This window comes from Polypterus senegalus, chromosome 6, assembly GCF_016835505.1.
Source record: "Polypterus senegalus isolate Bchr_013 chromosome 6, ASM1683550v1, whole genome shotgun sequence".
Taxonomy (NCBI): domain Eukaryota; kingdom Metazoa; phylum Chordata; class Cladistia; order Polypteriformes; family Polypteridae; genus Polypterus; species Polypterus senegalus.
Genome location: NC_053159.1, coordinates 86,847,946 through 86,865,717, shown reverse-complemented (window position 1 = coordinate 86,865,717; position 17,772 = coordinate 86,847,946). Strand labels below are relative to the sequence as shown.

The 17,772-nt window shown below is 36.1% G+C and overlaps 1 protein-coding gene across 1 annotated transcript in view; it reads right to left on the bottom strand.

The window, feature by feature from the left end:
- Positions 1-17,772, bottom strand: part of cnot9 (CCR4-NOT transcription complex subunit 9) — a 30,703-nt gene that overhangs the window by 3,738 nt on the left and 9,193 nt on the right. Inside the window, exons 2-7 of the mRNA XM_039756490.1 lie at positions 17,613-17,772; positions 12,516-12,631; positions 11,707-11,816; positions 10,071-10,180; positions 6,791-6,889; positions 6,283-6,374 (exon numbers count right to left, since the gene is read on the bottom strand). The exon at positions 17,613-17,772 is cut by the window's right edge and continues 20 nt beyond it. Coding sequence (XP_039612424.1) covers positions 6,283-6,374; positions 6,791-6,889; positions 10,071-10,180; positions 11,707-11,816; positions 12,516-12,631; positions 17,613-17,772 — 687 coding nt within the window. The remainder of the gene's footprint in view (positions 1-6,282; positions 6,375-6,790; positions 6,890-10,070; positions 10,181-11,706; positions 11,817-12,515; positions 12,632-17,612) is intronic.

Below are 17,772 nucleotides of genomic sequence, written 5' to 3'. Positions count from 1 at the left end.
TAGAATTACCAGAGCCTACGAAAAAACTCGTAAATCTGTCCCGCCTTAAATCGCTTCTTAAAACCGGTCGCACCTCTCCGCCAGCGTCTTTTGTCATCTAAATATGCTGATAAAGACAAGCTGCAAGCAGCCGGCTATTCCATCCCCCCACCGACTTAGAATGTGCACAAACTTCTCCCAGCTCATGCCTTGATTGATTATCTGGGAGTGAAGTGGAGTTTTAGAGTGGAAATAATCGTTATTTGGAATACACGCACTTCACGTGTGTTCCGTTTCTACAGAAATTTTAGTAGTAAATGTCAAAATGTAGGCATAAACTATATAATGTATGAAGCCTGAAGCCCAAATATCAAAGAAACACTTTCACAAAAGGTACAAATAACAGAACAAGTATGCTTTAATTCAAAAATATAACTGCAGGAAAAAAAGCAACATCTGACACTGCTGTTTTCACATAAAGACGCGCTATAGATCTCAGTGTACTTGTGACTGCATTCTCGTACCAATGCTTGCGAACTGAAGTGCCTGTGTGCACCTTTTGTGGCATTACACGTGAATTTTTTGAGCATGCCCATGTCGCTCAAACACAGGAACATATGTTGGTGTACAAGTATAACAAAACAAGTGCACTTTTATTCAAGACTATAACCGAAGAAAAAAGAAAGCAAGTTACAGTAGGCGGTTGATATGACAGCTTGTGTGGTGCAATGTTAAGAACTGCTGATTTCCGATCCGTACTATTTAAAATCATCAAATTCAAATATTAACAGTACCCACACATTCTTCCTACATTTATGACATGTGTACTTGTTGCAGTGTACACACCTCTCAGTGCTATGGTTCCTATTACACTGAATGAGCACCTGACACTGTACTTTCTTCCCTACATAAATAACATTCAAGCTATAGCGCGTCTCCAAATAAATTACATTCAAGCTATAGCAAGTCTTTACGTGAAAACAGCAGCGTTAGATCAGGGGGGTTTGGGTGTTATCGTGAACGCGACTAAGAAAATGGAACTGAATTTAAAAAAAAAAAAAAAAGCTAACTTTTACAATTATCATGCATTTACACTGCCTCTTACAGACCGACTGAAATCAAATGTATATTTTTATTCTAAAATAGTACAGTACATGCAATATTATTTGAAAACGAACAGTGTCAGATCGGGTTTGAATTCACGATGACGCTGTTACAGAAGGTGTCACCTTATTCAGTGCAGCAGTTTCAACGCACAGTACATGGATTATTATTTGAAAATGAACAGCGTCAGATCGGGCTTGAATATGCGCCCGATCTGACGCTGTTCATTTTCAAATAATATTGCATTAGTGCGATGATGTTTTCACATGTATTGTCTCTCTCTTTCATCTTGCGGTTTGTAATCAGTGACCACGTGTTTTTTTTTTCCCCCAATCTTGCCAGTCCGCACATGTTGCTGTATAGTGGTGTTTCCTTTGTACTCCAGGACATGCAGAGGGCAGAATAGTACAGAGCAGTAAGTTCAGCGCTATATGCAATCAGACAGACAGACAGGCAGAGAAGACACTAGATATATAAATAAACAGGGAAGGCACTGTATAATAGATACATAAAAAAAAACCAGCTAAGGGCATAGATATATAGATAGATAGGAAGGAAAGGCACTATATGATAAGGCAGACAGGGAAGCTGCTATATAATAATAAAATTACTGTTATTACTATATAGATAGACAGGGAGTTCAGGCAGGCAGAACGGCGAAGGTTAAAAAGAAAAAAGATCAACACCCCCCCACCCGACTCCAAGTACTTGCGCTATTACTTAGAGTCAGATTGGGGGGTTGATGTTACAGCGTGTGAGCTTATTCACATGTCGATCTTTTTTTCTTTCAGTACATGTGCCTTCCCTGTGTATTTGTATATCTAGTGACTTCCCTGCCTGTCTGTCTCTCTATTACGTAGTATGCTTCCGTTAGGTCAGATTATCTCAGGGCACAACGTGAGCTACCACAGCTATGCTGATGACACACAGCTGTACTTATCAATAGCTCCTGATGACCCTGATTCTATTGATTCACTAACAGAATGTCTGACTAGTATCTCAGAATGGATGAATAGTAATTTTCTCAAGTTAAATAAAGAGAAAACTGAAATTTTAGTGATCAGCAATAATGGATACAATGAGGCTACTAGAAATAAACTGGATACATTAGGATTAAAAGTCAAGACGGAGGTAAAAAGCTTAGGGGTGATTGTTGACTGTAATCTGAATTTTAAATCACATATTAATCAGATCATTAGGACAGCATTTTTTCACTTAAGAAACATAAGTAAAGTTAGACCGCTTATATCACTGAAAGATGCTGAGAAATTAGTTCACGCGTTTGTTTTCAGTCGACTAGATTACTGTAATGCACTCCTCTCAGGACTACCCAAAAAAGATATAAAACGTTTGCAACTAGTGCAGAATGCAGCTGCTAGAATCCTAACTAGGAAAAGAAAATCCGAACACATTTCTCCAGTTTTAATGTCACTACACTGGTTACCTGTGTCATTCAGGATTGACTTTAAAATTCTGCTTATGGTTTATAAAGCCTTAAATAATCTCACCCCATCTTATATATCGGAATGTCCGACACCTTATTTGAGGATCTGAGGTTACGATTTGGAATACGAGTGTCTCCTTAGAATTCCAAGAACAAAACTTAAAAGAAGTGGTGAGGCGGCCTTCTGCTGCTATGCACCTAAAATCTGGAATAGCCTGCCAATAGGAATTCGCCAGGCTGATACAGTAGAGCACTTTAAAACACTGCTGAAAACACATTACTTTAACATGGCCTTTTTATAACTTCATTTTAATCTTAATTTAACTTAATCCTGATACTCTATATGTTCAATTTCCTCAAAATAACTATTCATGGTGGCTCTAAAATCGCTACTGACCCCTACTCTCTTTTCTGTTTCTTTTTCCGGTTTCTTTGTGGTGGTGGCCTGCGCCACCACCTACTCGAAGCTTCATGATGCTCCAAAATGAAGGACGGATTAAAAGGCAGAAGTCTACGTGACCATCATCATCATCATCATCAAGCCCTTCCGTGAGAATCCTGAATCCAAAGAGGACTGTTTCATTTATGTTAGTTAGAATGCCCAGAGGGGACTGGGCGGTCTCATGGTCTGGAATCCCTACAGATTTTATTTTTTCTCCAGCCGTCTGGAGTTTTTGTTTTTCTGTCCCCCCTGGCCATTGAACCTTACTCTTATTCGATGTTAATGTTGATTTATTTTGTTTTATAATTGTGTCTTTCATTTTTCTATTCTTTAATATGTAAAGCACTTTGAGCTACTGTTTGTATGAAAATGTGCTATATAAATAAATGTTGTTGTTGTTGTAGTGCTCTGTCTGTCTGTCTGTGTGTTATGGATCTTAAAAATAACAGTTATAAGGACACTTGTTCATGTTAATTGCAGTCTCAATTGTTAAAAAATATTGTTAAAAAGGTGTATCCCATATGAAAACATTACAATCTCATTAACTGACAGTGCATACCAGTTTATAAATTTTATGTCCGTTTGAGGTTAAAAAAAAAAAAACAAAACAAAAAAAAAACCAACAAAACTTTCTCCCCAGCTGGGGATCGAACTTGGGTCTTTGAGGCACAGCAAACCTGCTGCACTCTAAATCTGTAAATCTTACCGCTAGGCCACGGAAGCTGTTGTATTGTTCGTGAACCTTTTGTGAAAGTGTTTATTTGATGTTTGGACTTCATGCTTCACACATTCTAAAGTTTATGCCTACATTTTGTAACATGTATTACTAAAATATGAAAAAGTTTGTTTTAACAATGTGTGTATGCAGATTACTGTAGAAACGGAACACACATGAAATGCGTGTTTCCAAATAACGATCTATTATTTCCACTCTAAAACTCCACTTCAATCGAGGCATGAGCTGGGAGAAGTTCGTGCACATTCTAAATTGTGGGGGGATGGAATAGCCGGCTGCTTACAGATTTGTCTTTATCGGCACATTTACAGGACAAAGGAGGCTGGCAGAGAGGTGAGAACGGTTGTAAGGTTGGCCGGATCCACGAGTTTTAATGTAGACTCTGGTAATTCTAAAAAAACAAATATAGGTAGGAATAAACAAAGGAGAGTTCAAATGTGACAACAAAATCTTGTCAAACCTGCTAAATCTAATTCAGTGTCACATTATTTCAGCAGCTCTGGGTGCATAGAAGGAAATAGATCATTTCAGGGTTCACTCACACACATACATACCCACTGGTGTAATTTGGAACTGGCGATTACTCTATAAAGCAAATCTTTAGAAATATGGGAGAAGCCCAACACAGACACCAGGAAAACTTTCAAACTCTGTGTAACATGTAAACAACCCAGAATAATGCATCTGTGAAGCAGCAGTGTCAGCTACATTACTGTGCTGAACCAAAGACTAAACCAAAACAACCTAATGCCTCTCCAAGGCCTGACTAAAGCGGTCTTAAATCCTTGCTGTCCTTACTAAAAGGCAGCATGGTCCCATATATGACCATTATCCCTCTAGTGCCCAGGAGGTGTTGCCTCCTTTGGAGGCCACCACTGGTGTCCTAGAGGGTTAGTTCTCTATTCAGAGTGGTTATGTACAACTGGCAGAAGCCGAGTCTCCTGCTCCTTTTGTGAAAGCAACCTTGCAGGCTCTCTTGTGCTTTTTCTTCGGCTCCTGGGTTTCTGTGGTAGTAGCCACATTCTGATGCCGATCTATAGGGTGGTCCAGATCTAATTATGCAATTTTCATTACGCTATAACTTAAGTTTATTACAAAGAAAATTCACAAAAATTTCTTTTTGTTGCCGATAGATGGCAGCACCTCCCCAGCATTCCAAAATGGCGGGGAGATGGTTGTCATTCAAACAGCGGGTGTGATGTGTTCGCCTTTTCATAATTGCATAATTAGATCTGGACCACCCTGTAGTGCAACAATGACATATATATGGTATACAGGAACATTCAGCCACTGCATTTTCACATTAGCATTTGAAGAGTCTTCCCACCTGCCTGTGTAGCACACTCTAATGCAGATGATTTTGGCAGAAGGAATTCCTGTGCTGTCTCATACTATTGATACCCCTGAAAGCCAGGGACACTCACAAGGCATAGATTAAACTTAATTTAGCATGAATAACACACCTAGTGTCATTTACATGATATAATACTGTCAAACCTTCTCAATCCAATAATCAGTGATAGAAGGAATTGTTTCATTTCTGCATAACCTTATCAGTCATTAGTCATGAACTAACCAGAGACTGCAAAGTCAGTTATTCAGCAAGAAGACCGTATTCACTACTAATGTTACCAGTAATACAACTTTAACCGATTATAATATATGTTTGGCAGGATATAGTTGGTTGCTTGTCATTTTTCTTTGTTACAACAGAAATCTGCCCATAAACACTAGTAGATATAGAAATCACTATTTACACTATAAAAGGTATGTAGGCAATTTTGAAAAATAATGTCTATTAATTCTCTAAAACTAAATAAATTAGGACAAAATAGAACATTGACTACACTGTAGTCTTTACTGTGAAAGCTAGCTGTAAAATTCTGTACATTCTACAGTAGATGGTGCAATAGCCATGTTGTATGCAGGAAATGATCTACAAGAACCGAGTTTCATTTGCTATGCTTTTTAAATGTACAACAGTTAAAAGGCAATTAGACAAGTGGACTGTTTACATTTGTATCCACAAAGTAAGCTACTGATGTGAACACATTTGCTACAATTTATTATTTTATTGATTTTCATTTCTTAACTTTTTGCCTTTGCTAGACTCTATTGCTCTTACAGCAATTAAAAGGGAATGATCTTGTAGGCAAAAAATCGCTCTTGGAGCCAAGGAGCATTTTAAAATTCTGGTACATAGTACAAACTGCTTTTAGGAGTGAATACAGGAAGAGACAACTTTGTTTTGTTAGCTCACTCTTTCAGTTTGCAAGACATTATTTGACTTCCTTCAAATTATCATAGGGAAGATGCTTTTAAATAGTTTTTGAAAAAAACAAACAAATGTACAATAAATGTTTAGTGCAAAAACTAATTTCTCAGCATTACTACATAAACATGCATTTTAGAGCACACGCACTTTATATTTATTCTGAACATAATACAGAAAATATATACTCCAAGAAAAGTATTTTCTAGGCAAAAGTAAAGGAAGTCTGTGTAGATAAATCAAAGAAATCCAAAGTCCTCTACTAGAATACACCTAGGACTATTCAATAAAATCACATCACATACCTTGGGTTGTCAGACAAGCGAAGATAACAACGAACCACGTGTTTCAAAAGACGAGCAGAAGGTTCTTTAGATAACTGCAGGACCATTTTACCCTGTTAAGAATATAGTCTGTAATAAACAATTTTTACCCCAATGGTCTAGATAATTTAAAAACATTGTACTGTATATACAAAATGCAGGTAAAAGGATAATTAAATCAAATGAAAACTAGTAGTAATTAATCCCCATGATACTATCCGCAACAAATCAGAGCAACAATTGGTTGAAAGGAACGCAACCCACACTATATACAAATTGTGTTCTCAAAAGTTGTTATTGAGTGAGAAACTTAACTCCACAAGGAAAAAAGCTAACGTCAATCATTACTAATTTTACAGTACTTGTTCTCTCTCTCGCTATATCTAACAAATATAAAATGTTAAAAAAAAGAGAGAAAGAGAGAGACTGAGCTCCTCTTAGGTGTAATACTGCAATGAATCTATCATTTATATTTAAATACTTATCTTACCAATATCATAGCAACGTGAGAAAAGCGCTCATAGGTCTGGCAAATATATGCCAACCCTGTGTCATCAAGAAGAATTTTCTGAAGTATGAAAGTAGCAACCTGCGAGTTTATATAAAAAAAAAAAAAAGAAAAAAAATCATAGTTTAGTAAACACACACTACTGTTTACAGATTCATTCTAAATACAGAGATAAGTTGGATGTAATTTATGGGTAAAGTGGTGACACAAAGGTAGGAATGTGGTCTCATGGCTACATAGTTTTTGCTTTAGTCTCAGCCAAGGTACTATATCATTTAAAAGTTCTTTTCATGTTTGCATATTTTAATCTTTAGGTCTTCCACTATTCCACCCATATCTCGAAAAAAGTGCATAGAAGGTCGGCCAAAAGCTCCAAATTGCCTGTGTGATGGCACACTGTGATGTACTGAATGGTTTAATTTTATTTTGCATTAAATGCTACCTATGTTAGCTCTAACCACTCTACAGTCCATAACGTATGAAGTGGGCTTCAAAAAAGTGAGGGGAAAGGGGCAGGCACACCTTCCCCCCTCCCATCACTGTATAAGCCTTTTAAGGCAAATAAAAGAATGAGGAACACTTTTTAATCAGAGTATAGCATAAAGTCAATGAAACTTATGGGATATTAATCTGGTCAATTAAGTAGCAGAGGGGGTTGTTCATCAGTTTCAGCTGCTGTGGTGTTAATGAAATTAACAACAGATGCACTAGAGGGGCAACAATGAGATAACCCCCAAAACAGGAATGGTTTAACAGGTGGAGGCCACTGACATTTTTCCCTCCTCATCTTTTCTGACTGTTTCTTCACTAGTTTTGCATTTGGCTACAGTCAGTTTCACTACTGGTAGCATGAGGCGATACCTGGACCCTACAGAGGGTGCACAGGTAGTCCAACTTCTCCAGGATGGCACATCAATACGTGTCATTGCCAGAAGGTTTGCTGTGTCTCCCTGGAGAGGGCCATAGAAGGTCCATAACCCATCAGCAGGACCAGTATCTGCTCCTTTGGGCAAGGAGGAACAGGATGAGCACTGCCAGAGCCCTACAAAATGACCTCCAGCAGGCCACTGGTGTGAATGTCTCTGACCAAACAACCAGAAAGACTTCATGAGGGTGACCCAAGGGCCCCATGTCCTCTAATGGGCCCTGAGCTCACTGCCCAGCAGCATGCAGCTCGATTGGCATTCGCCATAGAATACCAGAATTGGCAGATGCACCACTGGTGCCCTGTGCTTTTTACAGATTAGAGCAGGTTCACCCTGAGCACGTGACAGAAGTGAAAGGGTCTGGAGAAGCCATGGAGAACATTATGCTGCCTGTAACATCATTCAGCATGGGCAGTTTGGTGGTGGGTTAATGATTGTCTGGGGAGGCATATCCATGGAGGGTCACACAGACCGCTACAGGCTTGACAAAGGCACCTTGGCTGCCATTAGGTATCAGGATGAAATCCTTGGACCCACTGTCAGACCCTATGCTGGTACAGTGGCTCCTGGTGCACGACAATTTCTGGCCTTATGTGGTGAGAGTATGCAGGCAGTTCCTGGAGGATGAAGGAATTGATACCATTGACTGGCCACCACACTTTCCTGACCTAAATCCAATAGAACACCTCTGGGACATTATGTTTTGGTCCATCCAATGCCACCAGGTTGCACCTCAGACTGTCCAGGAGCTCAGTGATGCCCTGGTCCAGATCTGGGAGGAGATCCCCACAACACCATCTGTCATCTCATTAGAAGCATGCAGCGATGTTATCAGGCATGTATACAAGAACACAGGGGCCATACAAAGTGCTGCGTACAATTTTGAGTTGCTGCAATTAAATTTTGGCAAAATGGACTAGCCTGCCACATCATTTTTTCACTCTGATTTTTGGGGAGTCTTTAAATTCAGGGCTCTGTAGGTTGATCATTTTCATTTCCATCAAAAGATGTGGCATCCTTTCGTTCCTAACACATTACCCAGTCTATATCAGTATAGATATCCAGGAGGATTTCTTTTTCCCATTGAGATCTGATGTGTTTTCAAAGTGTTCCTTTAATTTTTGAGCAGTGTTATATATATATATATATATATATATATATATATATATATATATATATATATATATATATATATATATACACACACACACACACACACACACACACATACACACACACGGTGCCAGGAAGGGTTTGGTTGTGTGGGTTATTTTGTGCTTTAGACTGTGTTGGGCCTGTGGGACACGGGGAAGGCGTGTGCCCACGGCTGAAGAAAATTAAAAGCCCTTTGAATGTCAACATGTGTCTCTGCGTAGTCTGTGCCGGGTCAGGCGCTATATAGCGCCTTTATCACTATATATATATATATTTTCATTTGCCTTTATCAACTTTTAAAATGTAATACTTTAAAATATTTTACAAATAGCTAACTAAAACTGTATAGCTAGAAGGGTAGTACTGTACAGCAAATTGAAAACTGCAATTTAATCTACTCAAGAATTGAACATTTTTAAAAAATATTCTAGTAACTGCCTAAAAATATATCTGTAGATGCAAACTGACAATTTTAAAAGATTTTGGTAGTATAAGACACAATGTATAGATTTATATTCACTTACAGTCCAAACCCATTCTTTGCTTTTCTGGTCTACTGACTCGCTGAGATGGTTATTTGTAATTAACTAAAAAAACATTGACAATTTTATTTTTCACATGGCTCTATGAATTGAGGTACAGTTAACATACTATTTAAATATTTTACATAAAGTATTAGAAATAACCTGATCTTACTAAGCATACTCTCTTATATAATTTCAGACTGGATTAATTACGATAAAGAATTTTATGTACACTTTAGGGTAAATATGACATTACTGTTAAGCAGGCAGATAAGAACTGAAATATTTTTTAAATACATATGCATTAGTATTATTCTATTACATATGGATTGGGATGTCTGCACCAGAACCAACCCTCCAACATATCAAAATATGCAAAAAACAGTTTATAAGCAAAAATATGCAATAAAAAAATCTTATAATGTTGGAAACTTATATGGTCAGGAACATTTACATTAGAAGAAAAATGGTTACAGTTTGGATTTCAATGGCATTTTTTTTTTAAGAAACGTTTAGTGAAACCTTCAACAATAATTGACAGTTTTCTTTATACATCTTTTTAGTGAACATTTTTGTTTTGATATTTTGGACATTGGCAATTTAAACTTAAGAAAGTAATTATTCTTTTAAATTTAAAGACAGGAATAAAGGACTAACCGTTTTTGATAGTTCACTTCCTGATTCCATGATCCGCAAACAAAGGGGAATGATCTCTGTTGTAAGTAAAAAGTTTATCACTTCTTGCTCATCAGTCTTAACTAGAGCACCTTGAAGTAAATAAATAAAAAAAAAAAAACACGTTTAAAAATGCAAAACCAGCAGTGAAGTGCACTTACATGCAACCACTTATTGTAAGTGTAAACACTTGTATTGGTTAGGGAAACCCGGTTAAAACACATTTTCTCCAAAAAAAATCCGGTCATGTGGCCGTGTAAACACTTAACTGGGTTACAATTAAGAATTTTGTAGTTTGCATATATCTGTTGCACTCCATTTGGCTGTGCATGTGTTAGCATCACACATACTTTAAACAGTCACAGGAAGAAGCATTGACAAGATAAACTTCCTGAGCTAAATGTTTAGGCAATTACATTATTCCTCTTCTTGGTTTAAATAAATTTAGATATTGCTGCAATATTGACATATTATGTTGATGAACTCTAACATACAGTGCCAAGTGTTAAAAGTAATGAGTTTGATTACATCTCACAGTTCTCATTTTTTTTTTACAAAAAAAATACCTGTGTTAATACCATCCCAGTAGTGCTGGGTGTAAGGCAAGTAGCACATGTACTGGGTACTTTGCACAGCTAAAAAGAACTCACACATCCAAGCAGAAAAGAGAGTGTGCTGCGTGCAATCCAGTAACAGAAACCTATAAATAAAGTATCTCTCTCTCTCTCTATATCTCTATATATATATATATATATATATATATATATATATATATATATATATCTCTATATATATATATCTCTATATATATCTCTATCTATATATATATATATATATATATATATATCTCTATATATATATATATATATATATCTATATATATATATATATATATATATATATATATATATATATATATATATATATATATATATATATATATATATATATATATATATATCTCTCTCTCTCTATATATATATATATATATATCTCTCTCTATATATATATATATATATATATCTCTCTATATATATATATATATATATATATATCTCTCTCTATATATATATATATATATATATATCTCTCTATATATATATATATATATATATATATATATATATATATCTCTCTCTATATATATATATATATATATATATATATATCTATATCTATAGAAACAGTGGGATGAGGTGATAAAAAAGCCAGTGTCCACACTGCGAATCATTTGTAGCTCAGGTTCAAAATTAAAAAAGGGAATGGTTGTTGTTTACTTTACAGAACACGAAGGACTACATGTATTTATAAAACACAAGTAAATAATTACAGGATTCACAGTGGCCAATGAGAACGTTTAACTTTTTTTTGCACAAATGTAGTGATATTGGAGTATTTTGCTGAAGGAGAACTCCAGAAGCATACTTGTATTCATGTAAATAATCTCCTTATCCATGTAAACACACCGAATAAGATTGTTGATGCAGTATTTGAACTTCAAAATCCAATCCACTCTCTCCTTATAGTTTCTGAAAACAATTCCCAAATGTTCTGCATTTAAACTATCCACAGATATCTTCAATAAAGAAATAAACAAATAAATAAACAAATCACCTACCTATCACACCAAGACTTGTAAGTCGTAAATATTCAAAGGGGCGTGTTTTGCTAACTGTGTGTAGAAAAGGATAAAGGAAAAGTGGAATGTGAGCAGCTAGAAATGCAGACCTGAAAAATAAGATAAGAAGAATGGTAGAAAGTTAAATTCAGCAAAGTGTACATAAATAAAGTGTCAAAATGTTTCCAGTTAAAAGAAATGCCAAGGTAACAATCAAAAATCGAAACAAGGAAACATTCCAGGATAGGGTTTTGCAGTATATTGTCGGTCGGTGAACCTGAAGTAATTGTCAGCTTTCCTCACAATCTTTCAGGTCACAGACACTCTACATTGCAGTTGTTGAAAAACTTCCATTCCGTAGATTTGATGAAACTATACGCTTCAACACAAACTGAACAAGGGGGGTAGGGTTAGGGGGGTGGGAGATTGGGCAAAAATGCTTCGATGCAATTAGAACTTCAAAGCTATCAAGAGGGAAGTGATGAGTAATGTGGCGACTGGAGGTTCTGAAGTTATCCATTTTTTGCTTCAGAGCCATTTTGTACTGGTACTAATGTCAGAAAGCTGGTATCAATACTAAAGTCAAACTTTTGATACCGATTCAACATTATTCCAGGATCAGTAGCATGAACTACAGACTTATAATGCGTGTACTAAATTCTAAAATACCCGACAAATGGTATTAACAAAATCTCACTTTTTGTTTTGGTATTAACCTTTTAAAATTAAACTACAAAAACCACTGCCAAAATGACAGCTACATAGTTAATGTATAAAACACAATCATGGACATGGATAATGAAAGTTACCTTGTTTCTGGATGAGATGCTACACACTGCAGAAGTGCCAGGGCATTGCATACTCTGTTGGACTGATGTGCTGTTAAAGTTGGTGGGTTTATAGAAGGATAGATATTAACAATTTCCTATAAAAGTAAAAAAAACAATTTTATCTGTTATTTGAATCAAAATTTACATATAATATATATAAAATACATATAATAATATATAATATACACACACACAAACCATTGTTTTGCATAGATGGACATTTTTTATCACCACACTAAAAACCAGACACTTAAGTACAATGCAAAAGTAATCAAATAACCCAAGACAAACAAGTTTTATAAAAGTAACTGCAAACATCTATTCAATAAATATGTGCTTTTCTATAGCAAAACCACCTCAATGCCTTTTATGAATGCAAAGCTTTAGTGAAATGCATGCTTATATGTACAGCCAGGATGGCAGATTTCACAAGAGACATTTTGTAGCATTGGCTTTCTCTTTGAAACTGTTCCATAAAGCTATAAAAAGTGAAGCATCTTGGCAACAGGTTTTGTATGTCTCTCTTATTTAAGCTATAGAAGATTTTAACACCTACAGAGTTGTCATAAAACATTTGTGAAAGGTCATTCATTTTTGCCAATCCCCCCTAACCCCCCATTTTTTAATGATTGGATTAACTGGATTCCAAGGGATATTCAGTGACTTAAACATTTTCTTGGATCAGTCTAACAACTGGTACCTTTCAGTAAGTAACCTTGTCATTGAATTTTTGTTTTCTTCCTCTGGTTTTTACAAGAAACTCAACTCACTAGCAGTTGAACCTTCTAGATATTGCTGTATTTCTAGTAAAATCATTTGAAACATCTGATCTGCATTTAACAATATATGTCCCAGATCAACTGGTTGTAGCAGTGATAATTTAGGAGTGTCACAGTGAAAGGAGAGAATACTTACTCAACTCGTAACTTGTATTTAATAATTATAAATCAGTTTCTATTTTTTTTATTTCCTCTTTGACAATTACGATTATTTTCCTAATGATCAAAGTGAAAAAGGCCTACTAGAAACCATTATGATCCAATCTTGTTAAATAGTAAAATATGAAAGTCTAATGCAAGTGAATACTTTTTATGGGCTCTGTACTGTTGAATTACTAACAGATATACAGAGAGCTAGAAGCTGGGAATAAACTTGTAGTCTTTTGATTTAAGAGTCCTATTTTTTTAGCCACTCCCACAAATGTTTAAAGAAAACGGCTTAAAACAAAAAAAAAAAAAAAAAAAAACACACGACTATTCATTTTTTTCCTTCACAATCTCTACACATGCTGAAATCCTGAAAATATAAGGTGATCATTTGAGAGGTCTTCACAGTAATGCAGGAAGTTTTAGATGACCAAGTAATGCACCAAAAAAGGCAAAGGCGGCTAGCTGTCCTAGGAATTTAACAGTAAACAACTGAGGTAATGTGTGAAAAGCACAAACTGAACCAGAAAAAAAAAACTTATCGCCAAAAAACAGGCACCGTGGAAACAAACCATATGTTACTATATTTCGGGTCTTTCACAAAACTGCACTAATCTCGATTTTCACAAGACAAGTTCTGTATAAAATTTACCTCTTGAACTGTGAAGTTGTCAGATATCACTCCATCTTAGAATTTACTAGTAGATTCCTATGATAAAAATGTTATTCCAGGTATTCCTTCATAAAATTCTCATTCATTTCCATGGGTCACACAAGTGAAAATTTAAATGGAAAAGAATTCAGCACTTAACTATTTTGTATTTCTACCTGCTAACATAACTTATTTTACTTAATAGCAAAAACACTGCAGTAACTGATTAAAACTATTTGTTAGAACTTTCCAATGCAGACACTATTAACACCAGAATCCCTGAAGCCTATGAAAAAACTTGTAATCCCAGGCCACCTTAAATTCCTTCACACCTCTCCATTAGCATCTTTTTTTTTTTTTTTTGTAAATGTGTCGATCAGGACAAGCAGCAAGCAGTCTGCATCTACGCAACACAACTTGGGCAACACGAGCGTCATCCTATATCTATAGAAGTAATCCAATTTCCTTTCTATATCTCCAAAGATGCGCAGGTTATCCAAAATGGTCCGGTGGTAGCATGGGTAGGACTAGGCCCTGCAACAGACTTGGCATCCCCTCTGAGGCAGTTTCCTACACTGTAAATAGTCCTACCAGAACACGCCAACAGGTTTGAGAACGAGAGGAGGCGAGATGTGCGAGAATGGGGCAAATTAATATTTTTTTTTCCTGTTAATAACACACATTTCATTGTATGATTTTCTTTAGTGGTTTCTTTATAAGAGTTATTTGTTGAAGAAGGAGGATTTCAGACCGATTTCAGGATGATCCATTGGAGTGATGGAAGACAGGCTTTGTAGTTTAAAAGTACATTCTATTTACATGAAATCTTCTAACATAAACAGGTAAAAATGTTTGTCCTGTAAAGTGTAAAAATCAGCCCACATGCCATAAAAGGTCAACTTCACTTTTAACACTAAAATTACCAGAGCCTACGAAAAAACTCGTAGATCCGTCCCACCTTAAATCGCTTCTTAAATCCGTTCGCACCTCTCCGCCAGCGTCTTTTGTAATCTAAATGTGCTGATAAAGACAAGCTGCAAGCAGCTGGATATTCCATCCCCCAACCGACTTGGAACGTGCACGAACTTCTCCCAGCTCATGCCTTGATTGATTATCTGGGAGTGAAATGGAGTTTTAGAGTGGAAATAATAGATCATTATTTGAAACACACGCATTTCACGTGTGTTTTGTTTCGACAATAATCTGTGTAATCACATTTTTAAAACTGAAACGTTTTTTATATTGTAGTAGTAAATGACAAAATGTAGGCATAAACTATATAATGTATGAAGCCTGAAGTCCAAATATCAAAGAAACACTTTCACAAAAGGTACAAAATATAACAGAACAAGTGTGCTTTTATTCAAAAATATAACTGCAGAAAAAAAAAAAGCAGCCTTAGCATGCCATATTGACGTGCATTTACTACAACTGCCTCGGTGGCGTAATGGTATCAACTCCTGACTGGTAATCAAAAGGTCACGAGTTCGAACCCGCACGACTCCGTTTTGAGAAGAATAAAAACATACATTTGATTTCAGTCTGTAACAGCCGGTGTAATTTATGATACTTGTAAAGGTTAGTTTTTTTTTATTCACTTTTCATTCTCTCAGTTGCGTTCAGGATCCTTCCCTACAAATCCGAAAAACTGACGCTCTGCATGCCCTTTTCGTGGCATTATACGTGTATTTTTTGAGCATGAGCATGCCCGTGTCGCTCAAACACAGGAACATATGTTGGTGTACAAGCATAACAAAACAAGTGCACTTTTATTCAAGACTATAACCGAAAAAAAAAGAAAGCAAGTTACAGTAGGCGGTTGATACAACAGCTTGTGTGGTACAATACTAAGAACTGCCAATTTCTGATTCGTGCTATTTAAAATCATCACATTCAAATATTAACAGTTCCCACACACCCAAGGACCGCCCTTCCTGCATTTACGACATATGTACTTATTGCAGTGTACACACCTCGCTGTGCTATGGTTCCTATTACATTGAATGAGCACCTGACACTGTACTTTCTTCCCTACATAAATAACATTCGAGCTATAGCGGGTCTCCAAATAAATAACATTCGAGCTACAGAGCGTCTTTGGGTGAAAACAGCAGTGTCAGATGGTGACTAAGAGAATGAAACTGAATAAAAAAAAAAAGCTAACCTTTACAATTATCATACATTTACACTGGCTGTTAGAGACTAACTGAAATCAACTGTATGTTTTTATTTTAAAATAGTACAGTACATGCAATATTATTTGAAAACAAACAGCGTCATATCGGGCATACTGTATATTTAAACCTGATCTGATGCTGTTCGTTTTCAAATAACATTGCATTAGTGCGATAATGTTTTCACATATATTGTCTCAATCTTTCATCTTGCGGTTTGTAAACAGTGACCATGTGTTTTTTCCCCCCCAATCTTGCCAGTCCCCACATGTTGTTGTATGGTGGCGTTTCTTTTGTACTCCAGGACATGCAGCGGACAGAATAGTACAGAGCAGTAAGTTCAGCGCTATATGCAATCAGACAGGCAGAGAAGTCACTAGATATATAAACAGGGAAAAAAACAGCTAAGGGGATAGATATATAGATAAATAGGAAGGAAAGGCACTATATGATAGGCAGACAGGGAAGCTGCTATAGAATAATAAAATTACTGTTATTACTATATAGATAGACAGGGAGTTCAGGCAGGCAGAACGGCGAAGGTTAAAAAAAAAAAAAAAAACGTTTCCTTCCCAGTGGGGAACTGAACTTGGGTCTCTGAGGCACAGCAAGCCTGCTACACTTAAGTCAGCAAATCTTACCGGTACACCACGGAAGCTGTTGTATCGTTCTTGAACCTTTTGTGAAAGTGTTTATTTGATCTTTAGACTTCAGGCTTCACACATTTTATAGTTTATGCCTACATTTTGTAACATTGTTACTAAAATATGAAAAAGTTTCTGTTTTACAACGTGTTTACACAGATTACTGTAGATAATCAATCGAGGCATGAGCTGGGAGAAGTTCATGCATGTTCTAAGTTGGTGGGGGAGATGGAATAGCCAGCTGCTTGCAGCTTGACTTTATCAGCACATTTAGATGACAAAAGACGCTGGCAGAGAGGTGAGAACGGTTTTGAGGGGGACCAGATCTACGAGTTTTTTCGTAGACTCTGGTAATTCTAGTGTTAAATCAATGTATTATCTTGCAAAGAAAAGTGGAACAATATATAACATACTTCCAGATCAAAAATATCATCCACATTTTTGTTTGGGGCAAAAAAGCCAAGTAATAGTAACTTTCATTATTGTAAAATGCAATAATAACTTAAATACAAAACAAAATAAAATATAAAAATACTCGACCAAAGAAAATCCTACCACGTAGTATCCAAGTAGGTATACATACAGTACAATGCAAATATTTCCGAAAGAGTTTAAAAAAAAAAATGTAGATATGTAAAAGTATTACTTTTACATACTTGTAAAATATAAATATACTGTACCTGTAACAGAGCTGCTATGGTGCCACAGGAGTGCCAAAGCATAGGTGCCAGATCAGGGACAGACTCCCTCTTCTTACTAAGTTCCAGTAATGCATTTTCACGTGTCTCAGGACTAGACAGCTCATTAATCCACTGATAAATTTTCTCCCGATCAACCTGT